This window comes from Pangasianodon hypophthalmus, chromosome 14 (genome assembly GCF_027358585.1).
Source record: "Pangasianodon hypophthalmus isolate fPanHyp1 chromosome 14, fPanHyp1.pri, whole genome shotgun sequence".
Classification (NCBI taxonomy): Eukaryota; Metazoa; Chordata; class Actinopteri; order Siluriformes; family Pangasiidae; genus Pangasianodon; species Pangasianodon hypophthalmus.
This window is the reverse complement of record NC_069723.1, coordinates 10,673,516-10,693,306: the sequence shown is the minus strand read 5'-3', so window position 1 is coordinate 10,693,306 and position 19,791 is coordinate 10,673,516. Positions and strand designations below refer to the sequence as shown.

Genomic DNA, 19,791 nt, shown 5'->3' with positions numbered 1-19,791 from the left:
TATTGCTGTGTTGTATTCTCGCGAGAGGCTAAATTGCCTATTTTTAAAACATAATCTAAATTAAATTCACGCTGCTATTTCAATTTCCAGTAGTTCTCGTCAATGCTTGCCATTTTGTCAGTTCATACCATTTACTTAATATCAGTTAAGAAGATATTTACAGTAACAGGAAATAAGTATTTGGACACTTTTGCTTTTGTTATTTAATATATTTCCACTGCATATATCCACTTTAAATTGACATACATAATTTCTTTTAGGCCACTTTTTTCATTCCATACTGCACAAAACAAGCATAAATTTGACATTTAATACTATAAGCTAAAATTCAAACCCTATATACACTACCCCTTATTCCACCACTCAAATCTTTGAAGCCCTTGTTCAAAACAATGTCACATATATTGTAATCACAAGTACCATCACATGACATTTTAAAATATTTTATCTATTTATTATTAACATTAAAAGTCCAGATGTTAGTGTGTAGTGTTTTAGTATGTATGGCCAGAAGTTGTCACTAGTAAGATGGGTGACAGAGAGTTTAAACTTTTAGACACAGTTTCCAGTGCAACCACTTCAAACCTTTGTTTCACACATAACTAGGTGCTAGTAATAAGGAAAAAATGTAATTTTATATTGTAAAGCCATGTGTTAATGTGTTATGGGCAAGGCTAAAAATTGCACTGCAGCAAGCCACTAGAGGGCCTCAAAGACATTTTGACTTCACATTTGAATCCCTGTTACGATTTCCACCCACATACACTCACTGAGCACTTTATTAGGAACACCTGTTCACCTACTACTTCATGCGATTATCTAATCAGCCAGTGCATGATTTTGAGCGTGGCAGCAGTGCATAAAAACATGCAGATACGGGCCATCAGCTTCAGGTAATGTTCACATCAAACATCAGAATGGGGGGAAAATGTGATCGCAGTGATTTGGAGCGTGGCATGATTGTTGGTGCCAGATGGGCTGTTTCGAGTATTTCTATAACTGCTGATTTCCAGGGATTTTCATGCACAAAAGTCTCTAGGGTTTACTCAGAAGGGTGCAGTAAAGAAAAAACATCCAGTGAGCGGCAGTTCTATGGATGAAAATGCCTTGTTGATTAGAGTAACTCAGATAACCACTCTGTACAATTGTGGTGAGCAGAAAAGCATCTCAGAATGCACAACAAGTTGAACCCTGAGGTGGATGGGCTACAACAGCAGAAGACCATGTCGGGTTCCACTTCTGTCAGCCAAGAACAGAAAGCTGAGCCTACAGTGGGCACAGGCTCACCACAACTTGACAGGTTAAGACTGGAAAAAAACATAGTCTGGTCTGATGAATCTTAATTTCTGCTGAGGCACACAGATGGTGGGGGTCAGAGTTTGGTGCCAACAGCATGAATCCATGGACCCAACCTGCCTTGTGTCAACAGTCAAAAGGTGGAATTGGTGGAATTGTGTGCGGAATGTTTTCTTGGCACAGCTTGGGCCTGTTAATAGCAATCAATCATCACTTGAATGCCACAATCTATTTGAGTATTGCTGCTGACCATGTGCATCGCTTCATGCCCACAATTTACCCATCTTCTAATGGCTGCTTCCAGCATTATAATGCACCATGTCACAAAGCGAAAGTCATCTCAAACTGGTTTCATGAACATGACAATGAGTTCAATGTTCTTCAGTGGCCTTCCCAATCACCGAATCTGAAACCAATAGAGCACCTTGGGTATGTGGTAGAACAGGAGATTCGCAGCATGAAAGTGCACCTGAAAAATCTGCAGGAATTGCGTGATGCAATCATGTCAACATGGACCAGAATGTCAAAGGAATGTTTCCAGCATCTTGTGGAACCCATGCCACAAAGAATTGAGGCTGTTTTGAGAGCAAAGGCAGGCCCTACTCAGTATTAGTATCATGTTCCTAAGTGCTCGAAGAGTGTATACTGTCATTGGTTTAGAAGTGAAGCCAAAATTTCTCTGAGGCCCTCTAGTGGCTGGCTGTAGTACAATTTCTAACCCTGCCCTTCCCATGTCTCCAAATTATTTTCTGGAATTGTTTTTCAGTTGACCTAGACATTTCCCCAATATTTTTCCTTACAGTTAATGCTTTTAATAGGAGTTACTTGGTGATACTAAAAAGGATGTGGTTGTGAAAGTTTTGGGGTGGGCTGCAATGAGTAGTCTAATCTCATGAATATTCACATATTTTCGAATGCACTCCAGAAGTTTTTATTGAGATTATAGCCCAGAAAACGTTATTTATAACTGCTATATTTTTATATATAATTTTTAAATATTTTTTTTTCAGTGAAGACAACTTTAACTGTAGCAAAGCCATGTCTTGTTCTGCTATAAACTGTTCTAGTAGCTAGCTGCTGCATAACATAGCTGCTAGATAGCAAATTGAACCACCTTGAAGGGAAGATGAAAATGACCTCTCATGAAACCATGACTGCTAATGTGAGGTGTGTGTGCCTGTGTGTGTGAGAGAGACAGACAGAGAGAGAGAGAGAGAGAGAGAGAGAGAGAGAGAGAGAGAGAGAGAGGAGTCATTTGTTTTAACATCTTCATGGCGATCAAATATCCCCAAGGAACTTAAGAAACTGTGTGTGTGCGTGTGTCTATTAGTCACATTTAGGGGACCTTTTGTTCTTTTGCAACCAAAATATTTTAGGCTATTTTAGGCTACAAAAGTGTCTGTAGAAGTAAATAAAGCCAACAAGTGTTGGTTCCTGAACTTCCAGGTCTTTCTGGCTGAAGCTTAGAAGAAATATTAGAAGACAGTGAGAGACTCAGTGCAGGAGATGGGGGAACAGCTCTATGAGAACTGCAGGAGGTGTGATGAGGTAATAAAGATAAGTGAGAAAAACCTTGTATTAAAATGTTTTTTATCATCAAACTATGACAGCTGTGTGAACTGTGTGTTTGTGTGTGTGTGTGTGTGTGTGTGTGTGTGTGTGTGTGTTTATTTCTTGGTGGGGATAAAATGTCCCAAATTGCTCTTGGATCAGCTTGCTCTTGGATCCAATGTGACAGTAAATGGTGAGACATGAAGTAATGTGAAAGGGATACAATCCAAATCAGAATCACTGGTATTGTGAGTATGAGGAGTGAAAAATAACAAAGAGGTAATAAAATGCATTTATGGTAAAAACAAAAAATAATGTGGTCATCATTTTTAAAAAAAATCATTTCTTAATATATAAAGATGATTTGATTAAAAGCTTTTTTTCACCACAATCTCTGCTGTGTTTTTCCTTCACACCACAAAACCACCAATAATATATAACTTTCTTTTAATAAAAAAGAAAGTTGAGGAAAGTAAATGTCACATCCATAAGGCACAATTCACCACCACACCAACAGAGAACTGTCACCCAAATACTACAGACTTTTCTTTGGTTGTTACTCATTTCCTTTTTCCAGACTTTAAGAAGCCTTGTTGATTATCATATTTCTGTAAGTACTGAGCCTTTGAGCTGTGTTTACCTTATCATGTTTGACTCATGCCTTGCTTCATCTGTCTGCTCTTTGTATTTAACCTTTGGTTCTGTTTATACTGTGGTGATTTCTGGATTGTGGACTATTTTGTTAATAAACCACCTTCTCATGGATTCTCACAACTCTCCTGAGTCTTCTTCATTACAGTAAATTAGTCCTTTGAGATTTATCCGATCATCATTTATCATTTCACTGACCTGAATTTGTTAAACCATTTATCATTTTAAGCACTTGTCTACCTCATTTATTGTTTGCAAATAGATCATTTTTATTTCTGACTTGTTCATTATTAGTCCTAAGTCAGGGGTGTTGTCCACAAAGGGCTAGTGTGGATGCAAGTTTTCATTCCAATCAAGCAGGAGCCACACATCTACGGTGTGAAAGATTAACACTGAAGGACACTGTGGTGTTTTCACCATTCATATGTGATGACTACAAAGGAAAATGACAGCAAATGAAAACAAGGAATAAAATTAAATGCAAAGAATCTGGCAATACACTCTGTGTCTGTTCTTGGTTACAGGTCATAGTAACTGGAAAACACTTCTACCAGTTTTATATAATCTACATACACTTACATTCATTAACCTGATCACCCAAGTGGACTTTGTGCTGCTTGCTCATTTTAGCCTGGGCTTTTGTTTCAAGTGTTTTGTTGCCTCCAGTGAACTTGTGCTACTATCCACTTCATAAATATTTACCCTTGAACATTTCCACATTTTGTACTGTTACAACCAGAAATGGAAATGTATTAATTAGGATTATATGTCATGAATCTAAACAAAATATCCCATAATGGTGAGAATAGTAGAGAAATTAAATATTGCAAAATTGTTTACAAACAAAAAATGTAAAAAGTTGTTTGCATAAAGTGATTGTATAAGTATTCACCATCATTGCCATGAAACTCCAACATTAGCCCTGGTGCCATGAGTTGCTTTCAGAAGTTCTATAATTTATATCATATATTATATAATACATAATTACATAATTAGATGAATGATGTTAACCTGTGTGAAAATAGGGTCATGTGATCTCAATATAAAATACACCTGTTAATGGAAGCGCTGAGAGTTTGTTAGAGAACATACCTAAACAAACAGCATCATGAAGACCAAGGACCTCTCAAAACTAGTCAGGGACAAAATTAAGGACAAGTATTTCTAATGTGCAGTGATTTAAGGCAGGAAGTGCCTAAATTCAGTATGTGAAAGCTGGGAAATCTGAGAATCATTATGACTGTAATAATAATAATAATAATAATAATGATAATAATAATAATAATAATAATAATGTCCCACACAGCCAGAACACCACCAGGCACAATTGCTTGGACCACTGCACCATTGATTCACAGAGATTCACTGAGTGGATGCACAAGCACCACACAAAGCAAGCACAGACACAGCACAGAACAGATGGCTGAGCAGCCCTGTGACCGCTAAGAATGATGATAGCAAATTCTCTGCCTTCTACAAAATTAACAGACATGCCAAAAGTGATCAGATGCTGCACTCAGTCTATAGTGAGCTAGCAGACACGCATCACGCGTGATAGAAACCCATTAACAAAGAATAAAAAAAATTCAAACAGTAAATCAGAAATCAAACAGATAAATGCAGGAAAAAATGAAAAAGTAAGAAGAAAAAAGAAAGAAAAAAAGAAAGAAAAAAAAGAAAGAAAGAAAGAAAGAAAGAAAGAAAGAAAAAGCTCCAGTGAGACACGGTAGCTAAAATGTACAGTGTTCTCTCATCTGGAAATGGAAAGAGAGAGTGAATGTAAAGTGTAATCCATAACCATAAAAGTGGTGAACAGGCAAAGGTCAAAACCAGAAAGTACAGGATGAGAAAAACAAGGCTGAGACCTGACACTAAAAAAAAAGGCATGATAAGACTTCACTACAAGACATAGACACCTGTAAACACTATCACATGACATGAACCCAAAACAAAAAGATATGAACGCAGTACCCATTCCCACTTAAAGTATGGCTCCTGAAGAGTAACAACCAAGTTAAAAATGTCCCCCAGAACTCAAGGCTGTCATTGTCTGGGAGGAGCAATGACGTCCACTGTGAAGGCAGGACAAGGACGGCCGTATTCTGTATAGAATGAGGTCCTCTGCAAGGGCATGGCAAGGAGTTACATCCTCAGCAAAGGTGGGTCAAGGAGTAAGTCTGCGAAGTCAGGAAGTATTAAGTTGACCTCCTCAGCGGTGTCAGGAGGTGGAGCAACGACAACCACTGGAGGATCAGCAACCATCTGAGGTGCAGATACCAAAAAAAACCAGACAAATGAAACGTGTACTCACTGCAGATCTGGGTACCTACAGCTCCTCTGCACAACAGGAGAGGCCACATCACTGGCCTCAAGCAGGAGGGGCCTCAGCAGAAGCCTAGATCTGGACAGGAGAGACCTCAGTGTAAGTCTTGGGCTGGACAACCTCAACTGTGCCTCTGCCTCCTGTCATCCTCTTTCTGTAAAATCCTGGACTCTTTCTCCTCTGATCTTTCTCATCAACGAGGTGTTTCCACCCACAGAACTAATGCTTTTCTGCTGATTTGCGTCATCCTATGTAAATGCTGGAGAATGTTTTGTATGAAAATCCCAGGAGAAACCACAATTTCTGAAATACTCAACCCAGCCTGCCTGGCACCAACATCCATGCCACAGTCACTGAGATCCCATTATCCCCAATCACACATGATGTTTAATGTGAACATTAACCGAAGCTCTTCACCTACAGTATATCTAGATGATTGGGTGATTGGATAATTGCATGAATGAGCAGGTGTATATAAATTGATGAATAAGAAAATTGGCACTGGAATTTGCATGCACTTACAAAAAACAAAACACATTGAGTGAGCGACAGTTCTGTGGATCCACACAGATTGGTTCAAGCTGCCAGGAAGTATATAGTAACTTGTATAATTACAAATTATGGAAAATGCTGGAGATAGAAGTAATACAGAAGTCCCACGGTGACTGGAATAGCTCCATCGTGTTGGTGTCCAAGGCAGATGGGGCAGTCCATTTTGGTGTGGACTTCTGCAAGGTAAATGCAATTTAGGAATTTGATGCTTATCCAATGTCTCATATTGATGAGCTCACAGATTGGCTTGTCATGGCTAGTTTTTATTTGATCCTGGATTTCACCAAGGACTATTAGCAGATTCTCTTGTTGCCAAAGTCCAAGGAAAAATGGGCTGTTCAGTTTACACCAATTTGTCATCCCAGAGGTTTGAAGCAGCTGGAAAGCAGCCACATTTCAGCAGATGAAATTTTTGTTCCTTTTTATTTCTTTTTTCCAGTGTCTGAAGTACAGTGCATAGCACATGCTCAAAATAAAAGCACTGGGTGCAAGTGCCCGGAGTCTGCTTTATTCCTAAGTAGCATTCTATTGTTACTTTCACATAAGCCTAATCAATTCAGTTAGTAATTGGATACTGACTGTAAAAATGCCTGTGATGCTCCTGCACCTCAATTAGAATGAAATCTTTAAATGCAATCTTCTCCCTTTTCACTTTTGGGAGTAACCAGATTATAAACTGCTAAAAGTTTACATGGAACTTTTAAAGCCACAGCTAAAGTAAACATGTTAATAAACAATAAAAAGATGGTTTTGTTATTTTTGTTTAATTACTATTATTATTTAAGCATGTAGGTATTTTGTCACAATTATATTTAGTAGTCTACTGGAATCTTATGAATCTTATCTTCATTTTTAAACTTCACTATCTAGCTAGCTATAGTACTAGATTTTTTTAATGCACTCTGTTATGATGTATGGTGTATGTATTATGTTTTTTGTCTCCTTTTGTATTAACGTATTGTGACGGTTAACTTTATTCTGCCAATGAGTCATGAAAAAGGCATAGATGCCAACTGGTTTAGCTGCATACAAAATTATGGATATTAAGTATATTTTAAAAATGTCCCCACACCCCACATCTACACAGAACGGAAGACAAGATGTCTTCCAAACTTCCAAGTTAGGTAGCAATATTCCTATAGAAATATCCAGCAATCTTGGTATAGTTCAAGCAATATTGGTATCTCTCTCTCTCTCTCTCTCTCTCTCTCTCTCTCTCTCTCTGTGTATTGTACCATATTTTTCTGCTGTGAGTAGGTCATAATTATGTGCAATTTTATAAAAATTGAAAATGTTCAAAATATGCAATGTTTATTACAAACAATTTTGGTGAATACAATGTAGACCTGCTGTGTTGCTGCTATCTGATTAATTAGGTTAGCTAACCTAGATAAATTGTGTACGTATCTCTACTTCCATGGTACCGAATGAGGTACTCTAGGTACTTGGTCAAGATGGGTTGTCAAGATGGGTCACTCCTATAGATGGAACCACACTTACACCCAAACCATACAGGATGGGAGTCAGGCTGAGACAGCCAGCTAGAGAAATGTAGTACTGGTCAGCAAATGTTTGCAAATTGTGAACTGCTTTGGGAATATTGTTACAGTATAAAAGTAATCGACCACATTGTAATTGAACAATAAAACAAGAAAAGGAATCCATTAACCTGCTCCTAGCATCTCTTCACTAGCTTTCCATAATTTCAAGGTTTAATTATATTTATCACTTAGACCCTTTAATCAGTTAGATCTTGAAGTCCCAAGTGGTGCAACTGAAAATAGCGTTCACCCTATTATTGCAAAATTTAATCCCAAAGATTCCACAGGACTGCTCATGACCTGAAGATGAAGATAATTGGCCATGCTCTCTGGGTGGGAGGGATGTGGTTAGTCACACTAACCAACTGTGGGCATCTGTGGTCTTGTGTATGCAGAAGAGTGCAGTTCACGCTCTTTCTGTATGCCATATACAAATGTTCTGTATAAATAAAATTTACTTATTTCTTACCATTGCACAAAGTTCAGTTTACTGACATGATAAGAAAAACATACTACAAAAAGAGTCCTGACATTTAACTTTTCCCTAACTAACCAAACCCCAGTACAGTTCCTTGCATAAGTATTCACCCCCATTGCTCTGAAATCCCTAAATTATTTCCGTTGCAACCAGTTTTCACAGATCTCAGTACAAATACTCCTGTTCCTGGAAGGCACCAGCGTTTGGTAGAAAACATACCAAAACAAACAGTATCATCATGGACACCAAGGAACTATAGAAATATGTCTGGGATGAAACAAGTCCAGTCAGGGTTTCTTCATTTAAAAAAGTTTGAATAAACCAAGGAGCACCATTAAATTCATTATTTATGGAAAAAATATGGCAGAACAATGACCATGCTTGACCATGGGGATGGTGTTATCATGGTGCTGAGCAGTTTTGTCTCAAAATGTAGAGTTTTGTGTAAAGTCCTAAAAGTTTCATTTTGTCTCATCACACCAGAGAACCTTTTTCCACATGTTTGCTGACTCTCCAACATGTCTCTTGGCAAACAGGATTCAGCTTCTTGTAAATTTTTCCAGCTGATTCAGAGTTACAGTTGGCCTCTTTGTTGCTTATCTAATCCCCTCTTTATCCGTTCTCTGACTTTTGGTGGACAGCGTCCTCTACGCTGAGCCACACTTGTGCCATATTCATTTAATTTTTTAAATAATGTATTTAATGTGGCTCCACAAGGTGTTCAAACTTAGGGACATTAGTTGAATGGCGCACACAGGTGGACTGCTTTCAACTAACTATATGACTTCTGATGACAAATGGTTGCAGGATACAAGTGGAATCCTGGAATCCTGGGAAATCCTGGATGTGGAATGTTGCTTATCATACTTTGACTTTACTGATATTACTAATAAAATAGTCTGCTTGAACCAAGACAATGTAAATAATGAGACAGGGTAAACAGAAGCCAAATAAGCAAATTAAATAGAAAGAGTCTACATAAATAAAATCAATCATTTGTGGAAAATTAGCAGCCCTCTATCCCCACAATATTTGGGGGAAGAGTGGCACTGAAATGTCAAACTCCATATTACACAGTGTATTTACATAAAAGGTCATACTTTTGAGAGCGTTAATACATTATCACATGGAACATATACATGAAATTTGGAAAATACCCAAATCTATTTTCCAGCATGCATTTTCATTTAGCCTTGTTTCCAAGTAATGAGCTCTCATGAGCTTTAAAGCTCTGAGGTTAGCATCATTAGCTGCACACTAGGCCATTCAACTAGTCCAAAACAAAGTATTTATCAAACATTATAAACATGTGAAATTTGTCTCATACTGATTTAATGGCCAAGAGGTGGTTTATGGAGGTGGTTCATCCAAAGCATTGCCTTACTTAGCTCTCTAAGTAATAAAAATCTGTCTTGACTGTTTCGTTACATAAAACAGGTCATGCAAACAGTGTAAAACACACAGATTGGGTTTACATACCTGTCCAGCAGCCATTTTGTATCCAGCTTCATCCCCTTCACCAGTAGTAAAATACTTCTTCTTGGAAAAGTGCTACCAGTGTTTATGCTATTTTTACTGCGTTTCTTGTCAGTAAGTTTTTCTTTTTTGAAGCACAGCATGTTTTTTGCTGACAGGAGAAATGTCTGGCTGTGCTGGGTTCTTAACACAGTTTCATCCATGTTTTTTTCTGAACAAACCAAGATGGAGCAAGACTGAAGGGGCAGTGTGGAGTGTATATCCATCCAATTTTCATACTGCTTATCCTACACAGGGTTGTGGGGTAGCCTGGAGCCTATCCCAGGGGACTCAGGGTGTAAGCTGAGGGACACCCTGGACAGGGTACCAACCCATCACAGGGCACAAACACACACACATTCACACACCACAGACAATTTGGAAATGCCAATCAGCCTACAACCTGTGTCTTTGGAGTGGGGGGAGGAAACCAGAGTACCCGGAGGAAACCCCCGAAGAACATGCAAGTCCACGCACACAGGGCGGAGGCAGGATTCAAATCCCCAGCCCTGGAGGTGCGAGGCGACTGTGCTAACCACTAAACCACCGTACCCACTGGAATGTATGTAAGTAAACACAAACAAGACTACGGGCCGTAACTGAGTAACTTTTCTCAGGGACATAATGCACTTATGCTGAGGCAATTGCTTAAACAATTCTTTTTTAAATCATGTTTTACATATTTTCCAGGTACTAGTAAGGAAAACAAATCCACTATTGCACCTTTAACTGCACTGTTCACTAATTCACACGTTATCGCTGACACTGAAAATCACATTAACTTCTGTCATATCTGAACACTGACTGCATCAGTTCCAGCAGGAATAATGCTTCACAGGCCACTAGAGGGCGCCAAGAGAGTGTCTTTTTTCTTCTTTTTTTTTTTTTTTTTTTTTTTTTTTTTTTTTGCGAGGCATAACAAAGAAGAAGAATCAAGAGGATTACAGTACACGAAATTCTGAAATGAACTAAAGCATATTATACTAACTTATAAGTGGTTCACCATAAAATAGTCTTACAAGCAATTGGATTATTTGAATTCTTTAAAGAATTTAAATTTTGATCAAAATCTTTCTTGAAAATAAAGAAGAAGGTATTTTCTTTGAAAATTTACACTTATGAATATAAAATTTTACAAGAAGTAGTAATGAAATAATTATATACTTTATAATGGAAAGAGTCTAATTTAAAGGACTTAAAAATTTTTACAATTTTTTAAATTTAAAAAATTCCGGCTAATACAGACGTTTGGGGATAAATTCCTTTTTACAAAATTTGAAAAGTCAATCCAAACCACTTTGCAATAAACACAATTGCAAAATAAGTGGTCAACTGTTTCTTGAAAGTGATGACAAAAGCCAAGACACTGTCTGTTCTCAGTTCTCTTTTACCTGATGACCTATAACCATAAATAACATGTTTGGGAATTTTAAGGAACAAAAAGTGTAATTGAATAAATTAAATTTTTTTGCGAAAAATAAAAAACTAAAGTGGAGTCATCTTAAAAAAGGAATAGTTTAATTCAACAGTTAATCATGATTCACAATATTAAGTTATACAGTACATACATTTTATATCAAGTGGAGAAAGAACTAAATAAAACAGCAAAACACAAGCTATGCACAGCCAGAAGAAAAGGAAACTCTGGGTATTCCCATAAGAGATAGAATTGCAGGTTTATCTATAATATCCACAAGACTTCCATAACAGTCTTAATGAGCAAGGTCTCAACAGTTTTTTTTTGTTTTTTTTAAGTGTTATTAAATTTAGTTTTTATGTTTTCTTTTTTTTTTTTTTTTTTTTAGTTTTAGTTCATTTTAATAGAAGAGTTTTCTTTTCGAAATAAGTTGCCAGGGCTGGTGAATATCACCTGGATACAATCTTGGTATAAACACCGTTGTCATACAGCCATTGTTTCCCTTTTTCTTCTCACTGTGAACACATGTTGAATCACTATGGGTCATTTGTCATATATATGGAAATATATGCCATACATTTGAATAGTTGGATTATGTATCATATCATAAAATATAAACCTGTATTGAGGGAGTCTATGGATTTTTGAGGTCTAGGGTCCGCTTCTGGTAAGAGTTTGAAAACCCCTGACTTATGGTAACAAAACAAGTCATATGCAAATGACATATTAATTAATAAAATGAAACACCAGAAAAGTTATTATTCAAAGTATTAAATATGCATAGTTGAGGTAAGTAAGCACTATGCCTAAGGTATGTCAGAGGTTCTTAAATGTTTCATAGTCAGGAAACCCTTTAACTGTGAATTCCACAGACCTCCTCAGCACTGATTTATTTCAGCATTGATTAATTTCATGAGCATAATTTAAATGTGTATAATAATATGTTGTCTACTTATATGAGCTACAGAGGTTTCTATTCCTGAACTTTCCACTGACAGAACACATTAGGTCCACGTTGTCACTTATAGTTTTATAGTCCTACTTGTTTTTGAGCTATTGAACTTTGAATTAAACCCATTTCATTAAAGTGATCAGTCCAACAGAATAATTACAATATAAACTTAATATTAAATATAATAACTTTGATAATGGTAGGTTGTAATTTCCACTGCTGCACCTAAATAAAAATTTACAGATGCCCTGGCTATGCTTCATGGACCCCTGAGGGTCGCTGGACCCCAGTTTGAGAAATGTTGCCCTAATGTCTGTGGCTATCAAGCCATTCGAGCACATGATGCTGACCTACCTTAAATCCAGTACTCCTTCATGTACTGACCCACTTCAGTTTGTTTATCATGGCAATCTCTAGTTTATCGCAAATGTCATCCAACTGGCCCTGCACTACAGACTACATCATCAAGATTCACCAAACATTTATGCATACCTCCAGTTCACATTTCACATCTGCTTTGAATGCCACCATTCTCTCCAAACATTTTATTAAATTAAATGATATGGGTTTGAACCGAGCCATGCCCGCTGAATTTCCTGAAAATATTCAAATATGCAATATCTCACCAGAATCACTTTGCTATTTTATCAAAATAATGAAACACAGTACCATCAGGAAAAAAGCAGAGCCACCACCTGTTGTGCAATCAGTGAGGATTTTCTATTTTTACGTTGAATGCCCTCAGTGGAATCCAAAGTAGCGCCACATGTGCTGGATGGATTATCTTAGACTGTCACATCCTGGAGAGGATTTGTTCCCCTCAGGTAATGATTTAGATCATTTCCAAGCAAAAAATTTTGATTCAAGAACAACCTCTTCCCCAGTGATGTTAAGCTACATAACAAGTAGGCCTAATCCCCCCGCCCCGATGTCCTCTAAGCAGCTATTATGTAGCCTATTCATTCTATTATACTGTATCTCTTGTACTGCCATACTTTGTTTTTAGGTCCTATGTTGAGACTTGGAAGAAGCCCCATAATTTATAGCCTCATGGATATTAAAGTGAATCTAGGGACCATCAGGGGTTTATGAAGCATGAACTGGGGGTCCGGGATTTTTACGTGACATCATAATTAATCACTATCAGAGGTGTTATGGTTATTACAGATATATGCCTGAGTTGGCCACTTGAGTTGAATGGGTTTAATCCAAACCTTTAATCACTTAAAAACAAATATAACATCAACTTAAAACAAAGTGCAATTTTTAAAAGGGGAGTGGAATAAGAAAAAAAAGGAAAAGTACTGTTAGTTTTAAGTTGATGTTATATTTGTTTTTAGGTTATTAAAGGTTGGATTTGTCCTCAGCTCCTAGTTTATGCTTCACAAACCTTTGCGAGTTCCAAGATTCACTTTCATAAGCATGAGGCTATAAATTATACGGCTTGAACTTGAACATCAGCTTGAACCTAACTGCCTTATTAATAGGTAGAATAAGAAAAAAAGAAAAAGGAAAGTGCTGTTAGTATTATATAAAACGTTTTAAATCTAGATTGTTCACACAATGGTTTGGGTTGTGTGTATAGGAAGTTCCTGAATATCAGGTTTTAACTGCTTGAATAAATAATTATGAAGGTGCCACATTTGTTTAATGTGACTCATATTTTAATTGTTGGATTATTAAATCTGTTGATTAATAAATCTGTGTGTGATCATAAGGTGTCCTGATTTATTATTAGTAGTAGTAGTAGTAGGAGTATTAAAAATTTTTATTATTATTATTATTATTATTTACATTTAAATAAATTTTAATTATTATTTTTATTTACATTTTATTATTATTATTATTATTATTTTTTATTTTTTTCCACAGGAGAACTGTCCTGGCTGCACAAGATGAATAGTAAGGTAACTACTATGGTAATTACTATGGTAAAGCCAGTGGTTCACTCTTGGGAAACCACACGACTACAGGTATTACCACAGTCCTGGTCTAAATCTGAAGTCTTGGCTTATCAGTGGCTTATCAGTTTTCTTCCTAAACAAGCCATTACACCCCGACAGTATCTCCGGTTCAGGTGCTCTATCCACAACACTTACAGGAAAAACCGACCCGAGTAACTATCAGGTGATTTTTCAGGTGCTGTATCCAGAATAGCTTCCTGTTACACATGTAGTGCACTACGTAGGGTGTAAAAGGCATTATTTAAAACCTAACACAGTGCGCTGACTCAGGGAGTCAGGCGGCATTGCGACATCAGCCGAGATCACGTGACCCAGGATGGAGGCGTCGGCACGGAGCGGAGGCGCGTCACACGTTAACAACACAAAACTCCAGTTGAGAGCCCGCTACACCTGACCGGACACTGGCGCTGCGGAGAGACAGGCAACAGGCACCGACTCCTGCGCCAGACATTTCTTACACACTGCAGTGAAATGAGGGCAACATGGGGGCCAAAGAGTCGCGGATAGGCTTCCTTTCCTATGACGAGGCCGTCAAAAGAGGTAACCGCTCCCGCTTTGCGATTAATCACAGATTGCGGAGGCTTCTGCCCCTGCCTGCTTAGCATTAGCCGGCTAGCCTGGGACGACAACTCTGGGCAGCGCCGCTATGCTAACAAGATTTAACGGGTGATTGTCAGAGGTGTTGAACAATTACCACTCCTCGCTTAAGCTCACAGAGAATGGAGCTGGCTAGCGGTATGGGTTGTTACTGGTGTGGCAAAGGGACAGTCTCTGTTTTGGTGTGCGGCTTTATTAAAAAAAAAAAAAAAACAAGAAGAAAGAAGAAAAAACGCAATGTTGTTAGAAGACTCGTGTGTCCACTTTCTGTTTTGTGTTTTGAGTAGCTTTGCTGAATGACCACTGACTGAAGGTTCAGTTCAACCAGAGTCTACTCTGCGTTAAATATCTGCCATCTAGATGAACTCTTTTCCAGATAAAATGCACATTGTTGTAAAACAACACTCCTCTACATGATCACATGTCAGCAGTGCTGTGTCTGTGTTTCCTCATTCACCCAGACTCCTCTTTAAATGATCCTGTGTTTATAATCCCAGCTTGTTTCACTACACTGTACCTGGTTGTCATCTGAACTCCTCTGACTCGGGCACAGATCATGCAAGTGCCTCTGATCCACAGTCATTAATTAATCAGGATGACACTTAGTCATCAGTAGTGTGCAGTGTAAGCCTTGTGATTAAACCTGAGTGCATGTGATTGTTGTTTTGTTTTTGTTTTTCTACTAGCAGCAAAGGCTCCATGTTTGACATTTCATGAAACGTTTGGGTGACCACCTCGGTCCTTGACAAGGACTGGTTGTCACTGTTGTTTTCTGTAATAACACCCTTAATGTTGGCATGGAGTGATCCCATTTCTAAAAATTCACTGCGGTATGGACAATAGAGCTTTGAGTATCAGACGATGGCCAATACTGATCCACATCCTCTCATGCCATGCTTCTCCATGTGGGGTCTGGGTTCCACAAGAGGTCCATGATGTCCCCAGGGGTCCTCGATTGTTTTGATGGTAGTGGAGATTACTGTTAACCAGGGCTGGGTGATAAGACAATATAATATCAATATCATTTTAAATTATATCACAGTACACCTTTCTGACATATTGTGGTTATTGAGGTAGCGTTTATCTTTTTTTTCAATTTTAATAAAACCAAAAAGTTTAGCTTTCCGAATGTTTCCGATCTATATCTGGCAATTTCTGCAGTGGCAAGTTCAACAATAAAAAGCTCTAATAGCTCTAAAATTGATATAATGGTACATATTTGTAATAATGTGCTTAAAATTAAATATCCGCCATGATTATAAGGGTGTCCATTGAAATTCTTTTACTCTGGAAAGGGTCCCTGGCTGCAAAAAGTCTGAGAACCCTGATCTTAGAAACTGAGTTGACTCCACAAGCTTCTGTTAGCAAGTAATATAAAGTGTCACTGGTGTAATGGGGATGAGCTTTAAGATAATTTGTGTAATGTGTTCATATTCAAGATCTGTATGATGTCCGTGAACATAACAGTCACAAAATATTTCAGAGGATTCAATTCAGTTTTTATTTGTATAGTGCTTTTAACAATGGACATTGTCACCAAGTAGCTTGACAAAAATATGTAAATTTTACAGAAATTAGTACATTTTAAATTTATAAATTTATCCCTGATGTGCAAGCGAGAGGCAACGGTGGCAAGGAAAAACTCCCTGAGACAATATGAAGAAGAAACCTTGAGAGGAACCAGACTCAAAAGGGAACCCATCCTTATCTGGGTGACAATGGATAGTGCGATTATAAATAATTCCCTTCTATAACTGTCTCCTACATGATCAAAACTGAAGTCTTTTGTTGAAGTTATCAACTGTTCACTGATGGAGACGTGAATGCAAAACTGTTCGTGGCAACTGCAGTCCTAACAGTATTATATCAATTGAAGTCCTAAGCCATCTTTGTGGTTTTTAAGTGGTACCATCCTCAGTAAGCTCATGTATCTTTAGGCTGTCCATATGGGGCCATCCTCAGCAGCAGCAAGTGTTGTCTAAGTGATGAGAACTCCAACCAGAAGTAGGGATCAGTATGGATCAGGCAGGTCTGGAGAACAGACGGGGTCAGGATCACCGGTCTAGCATGTGTAGCTTGAGAGAGAGAGCGATTATTAGGTATGCTAATTGTCACGTAATGGTTAAGGACAATGTACTTTGTGCGCACAGTGCAAGCCGGGACTCCGGCAAGACTAGCTATGACAGCATAACTAAAAGAGAGAGCCAGAAGGTAACACAGACGTGAGGGCGCCCTGGGAGATAAATCGCCACTCCACCGTCAACAAACTTGAGTGAATGCATGAGAGTAGGGTGGCAACAGCATCCAAATGTCCCAATTCACCACAACACTCTATGCCTGTGAACCCTCCAGATCTACTCCTTTACCTAAGAAAAAAAACTATTCACAAAAGGCTTGATTAAACAAATATGTTTTCAGCCTAGACTTAAACACTGAGATGGTGTCTGAGTCCCGAACACTAATTGGAAGGCTGTTCCATAACTGTGGGGCTTTGTAAGAGAAAGCTCTGCCCCCTGCTGTAGCCTTCACTATTCAAGGTACCAATAAATAGCCTGCACCTTTTGATCGATGTAGGCGTGGCGAATCATAAAAGACCAAAAGTTCACTCAGGTGCTGTGACGCGAAACCATTCAGTGCTTTATAGGTCAATAGCAGTATTTTATAATCAATGCGAAATTTGACTGGGAGCCAGTGCAGTGACCACCAAAGTACACCAGACTTTACCTTAGTATGCGTTGAGAAGTCACCACGTAGATCTACAACCCGATAACGATCAGTCAAATAGGTGAAAAGGGAGAAAATCACATTTAAAGATTTTGATTATAAACTGAATTGCTTAGGCTCATGTCCTTTTTGCTATGACATGTAGCTATTAAAAAAAAAATCATCCAAGCATGATGTTCACTGTGTGAAGAAATCACACTTAGCTAACAAGCTTTAGACATCTTCAGACAGCCTGACTGCACTTGTTAAACTGGCTCCTTATGCAATGTGATCGTTGAAGGAAGATAGCGCAGTGAAGGTTAAAAAGTAAGTATTACATTTCCATATCATTTAGTTGAAATATATTTATGGGTTCTTAAACTTTTGTTTTTGTCATTTTCCAGAATGATATGGAAAAATCCGACATATTTTCCCAGACCGAAACACATTTGCATTGAGCCCTGTATGACCTAACCCTGTTCCTCTATGTTTGCGGGATTCAGTAAGGTCTGATGTAAATTTTGTGGAGAAGGCATACAGGACATAGAGATGGTATAACTGTGCACCTGGAGATCTTGTGTCAGAGATGTGGTTAGTATCAGCAGAGGTGGGTATTGGTCTGACGTTTGCAGTCCAGAGGACAGGTGTATCCCACTAGCCCACACCTTGAATGAGCAGTGTGCTGATGTTGGTTTGAATTGATTTGAATCCTATTTGTCACTTGCTCTCAGAGATTTACATTATCGTCAGAGTGACGTGATGACTGCTTTGCTGTACACTGTCCCCTACTTCCTCAACACGCCTGCTTGTCCTCATCCTTCTTACTTCGACTTTCGGTTTTCTGCTGTGTTAGGTGTTATGTGTCCTTTGTCACTGTTTGGAAGGAGGAGGATTAAGCATTTAATATACTTAAATATACTTAACATACTTCTTCTTGCTTGTTGTAAGCTAATATCATTAATCTGGTAGATAATAATTATGGCTTCATGACAATACAGCTGTCTTGGATGTTGCTTTCCAGAAAACTTTAGTCACAGGATTTTCTTAATATCTTTGACCAGTAACAATATTTTACCTCAGTATTGTACAGTGCCGTCTTGCATGTCAGTCGAAAATGTATTAACCACATGAGCACTTCATCATTGGGGGTATTTATTCATTTATGTTGCAATTTTTGGTGCAATATTTATGTACACACTCTCAGATGAACCTTTAACAGCTAGCCACTAATCATCTTGGATGAACGTGTAAGACAGTCGTGGTCAATCATTATCCAGATTCTATTTAGACATTTAGGCTCAGTATGCAGAGCTGGAGAAAAATGAAATTCTTATCTTTAAATGTTTTACACTGGTTAATGAGAGTAATAAAAAGTATGCGTACAAAACGTCTTGATCTTGGTCTTCATCTGCCATACTTGCTGGTCTTACTATGAGCAATGTGTAAAAGTTCTGCACATTAGTAATTCACAGCAGAAAGCGTATGTTGTAGCTAATGTTAGAAATTAGAGAGCAGTCTTGATTGCTTCTATTCCGTTCGAACTCTTGTAACCTTAGGGAAAATAATCTGTTGAATCAATTAGCTAATATCCATTATACGAAAATAAAAGCAAACTGTTCATTTTAGTAAATATACTACCATTTGGAAAAGTGTGCGAGCGTGCCCGTGCGAGCGTGCCCGTGCGAGCGTGCCCGTGCGAGCGTGCCCGTGCGAGCGTGCCCGTGCGAGCGTGCCCGAGCGAGAATGCACGCTTTTCTGTGTGCGTGTGTTGGAAATACGTCTAAAAGCCACAGTTTTTGTATTGATCCTTAACTGTACGAGGATGGCTGTGTTTACTGTTGATAACGACAGATATAATGCATTTGGAAATGGCATAGATAAGTGGTAAAAGATGTTGCTCAGTTGTTAGACAGCCTTATTCCACCATTCAGCCAGTGTAAAGTGAAGTGTGACATTTGTGAGCAAACCATATCTTTAATAACACAGCACCAGTGCTTCACATGAGGAGGGCACATCATTGCACCACCTGCTTTCTGGTTCTACATCACAAGGTAATATTTGATCAATTAGATTGAGGAAGGTTAATGTTATTAGATCGTCATCCTAGTTTTGGTCATCACACAGAGTGTTCCTTCACCGTGGCACTGCTGTAATGTTAGTTACTTATTTAATTCATTCTATTTTCATTTTTACAGACACGACATCTAAGGAGAGTGAACTTAATGAAGCATTGGAATACATTGCCAACCTT

At 38.2% G+C, this 19,791-nt stretch overlaps 1 protein-coding gene across 2 annotated transcripts in view; it reads left to right on the top strand.

Moving 5' to 3' along the window:
* Positions 1-14,562: 14,562 nt before the first annotated feature.
* usp32 (ubiquitin specific peptidase 32) overlaps positions 14,563-19,791 on the top strand; it is a 42,489-nt gene continuing 37,260 nt past the window's right edge. For both annotated transcript variants that reach the window (XM_034310715.2, XM_053239645.1), the window contains exon 1: positions 14,563-14,780. In XM_034310715.2, coding sequence (XP_034166606.1) covers positions 14,723-14,780 — 58 coding nt within the window. In that variant the 5' untranslated portion in view covers positions 14,563-14,722. The remainder of the gene's footprint in view (positions 14,781-19,791) is intronic.